This window comes from Sipha flava, unplaced genomic scaffold (genome assembly GCF_003268045.1).
Source record: "Sipha flava isolate LNK unplaced genomic scaffold, YSA_version1 428_pilon_pilon, whole genome shotgun sequence".
NCBI classification, from domain to species: Eukaryota; Metazoa; Arthropoda; class Insecta; order Hemiptera; family Aphididae; genus Sipha; species Sipha flava.
Genome location: NW_020273158.1, coordinates 10844 through 12639, shown reverse-complemented (window position 1 = coordinate 12639; position 1796 = coordinate 10844). Strand labels below are relative to the sequence as shown.

General features: G+C 28.1%; 1 protein-coding gene across 1 annotated transcript in view; it reads left to right on the top strand.

Annotated features, from left to right (window-relative positions):
* Window positions 1-1578, top strand: part of LOC112689067 — a gene marked incomplete at its 5' end in the record, with an annotated part of 2553 nt that extends 975 nt beyond the window's left edge. Inside the window, 4 exons of the mRNA XM_025562571.1 lie at window positions 9-273; window positions 434-550; window positions 611-902; window positions 1373-1578. Coding sequence (XP_025418356.1) covers window positions 9-273; window positions 434-550; window positions 611-902; window positions 1373-1578 — 880 coding nt within the window. The remainder of the gene's footprint in view (window positions 1-8; window positions 274-433; window positions 551-610; window positions 903-1372) is intronic.
* Window positions 1579-1796: the final 218 nt, after the last annotated feature.

The following is a 1796-nucleotide window of genomic DNA, read 5'->3' as shown; positions in this document are numbered from 1 at the left end:
CCTTTTAGAGGTGACAATGAAAATATTGGTTCACCGCACAATGGTAAATTTATGATGTGTCTTGAATTGATCGCTGAGTTTGATCCTTTTTTGGTCAATCATTTATCAAATTATGGTAATCCTGGGAAAGGTCATACTTCTTACTTATCTCATTCAACTTATGAACAATTTATTAAATTGATGGCATCTAAAGTTCAAAATAAAATAGTCGAAGAAGTCATAAGTGCACAATATTTCTCTATAATTATTGATTCAACTCCAGATATTGCACACGTTGATCAACTTTCTTTTTATTAAGGTATGTAAATAATGGAGGTTTACCAGTAGAAAGATTTTTATGTTTTTTAGAAAATATTGGGCATAAATCCCAGTGTATGGCTGATGCAGTATTTTCTATTTTAAAAAAATTTAATATTGATATTACATATTTAAGAGGTCATATGACAAAGCGAAAAATCTGTCTGGTCTTTACTCAGGCCTCCAGGCTAGAATTAAAGAAATTTCCCCGTTAGCTGACTTTGTTCCTTGTTCAGCACACTCTTTGAATTTAGTAGGATCATGTGCAGCAAGTTTCTGCAAGGAAGCCAATATATTTTTTAATTTTATTCAGAATATTTATACATTTTTTGCTGCATCTACTCATCGTTTGAACTTACTTAAAGTAAATTTAACCTTAAAAAGTCTCTCTGATACAAGATGGTCCGCACGAGATGATGCATGTAAAGCTCTGAACCAAAATTGGGATAATATTAAACAAAGATTGTGTGACTTATCAGAAAATATAAATGAAAAACCTAATACCCATAATGAAGCTCGTGGTTTGCTTAAATTGATGAACCGTTTTGAAGTTACCTTTATGTCATTATTTTGGGGTAATATACTTCAACGATTTAATGTAGCTAGTAAATATCTACAATCTGTTAATATTGATGTATTGATGTATTAATATTGATGTACTGTTTGTGATCAATATGAATCATTGATAAGATAAATCTCCGTTCAGATGATATGTTTACACATTAAGAAGAACTAGCCTTGAGAATGTGTAAAAATATATATGAAACAATTTATAAACGTATAAAAAGAAGGTCAAAATATCATGATGAAACAACTTATGATAATGAAATTAATTTAGCCGGTAGCTTAGAATTTAAAGTAAATACATATTTTGTGATATGTGATTCTTTAATAGAAGAATTAACAAGTAGAAAGTTAACTTATGATAATGTGATCTTAAGTATAGTTTTTTTTTAAAACTTACCAAGATAAAATCATCAGAAGTTCGTGTTTCAGCGGAACATTTGTGTTCAATATATAAAAAAGATTTAGATGTACTCGTAGTATTTATTAATGAATGTGTTCATTTCCAAAGTTACATTAAAAGTAAAAAAAAATCCTCCAACAACTATAATTGCTATGAGTTCTATGTTAAAAACAGAAGAATTAGAAGACATCTACCCTTATGTGAGTTTTGCTTTACACATGTTTTTATGTACTCCGTGTTCAAATTGTACTTCTGAACGGTCATTTTCAACTCTACGTCGTATTAAATCTTATGTAAGATCAACAATATCTTAAGAGAGATTAAATGCACTTTCTATATTGAATATTGAATCAGAAATAACAAAACAAATTAAATATGAAGACATTATTGATAATTTTGCTACTATTCAATCTAGAAAAAAGTTATAGAAAAAAATCTTATTGTTTGTTATAATTCACTGTTCATACTATTGAATATGTTTATTATAAGAAGTAAATAGTACTTACGTTGTAAGTTCTTGTTTTTCTTTATT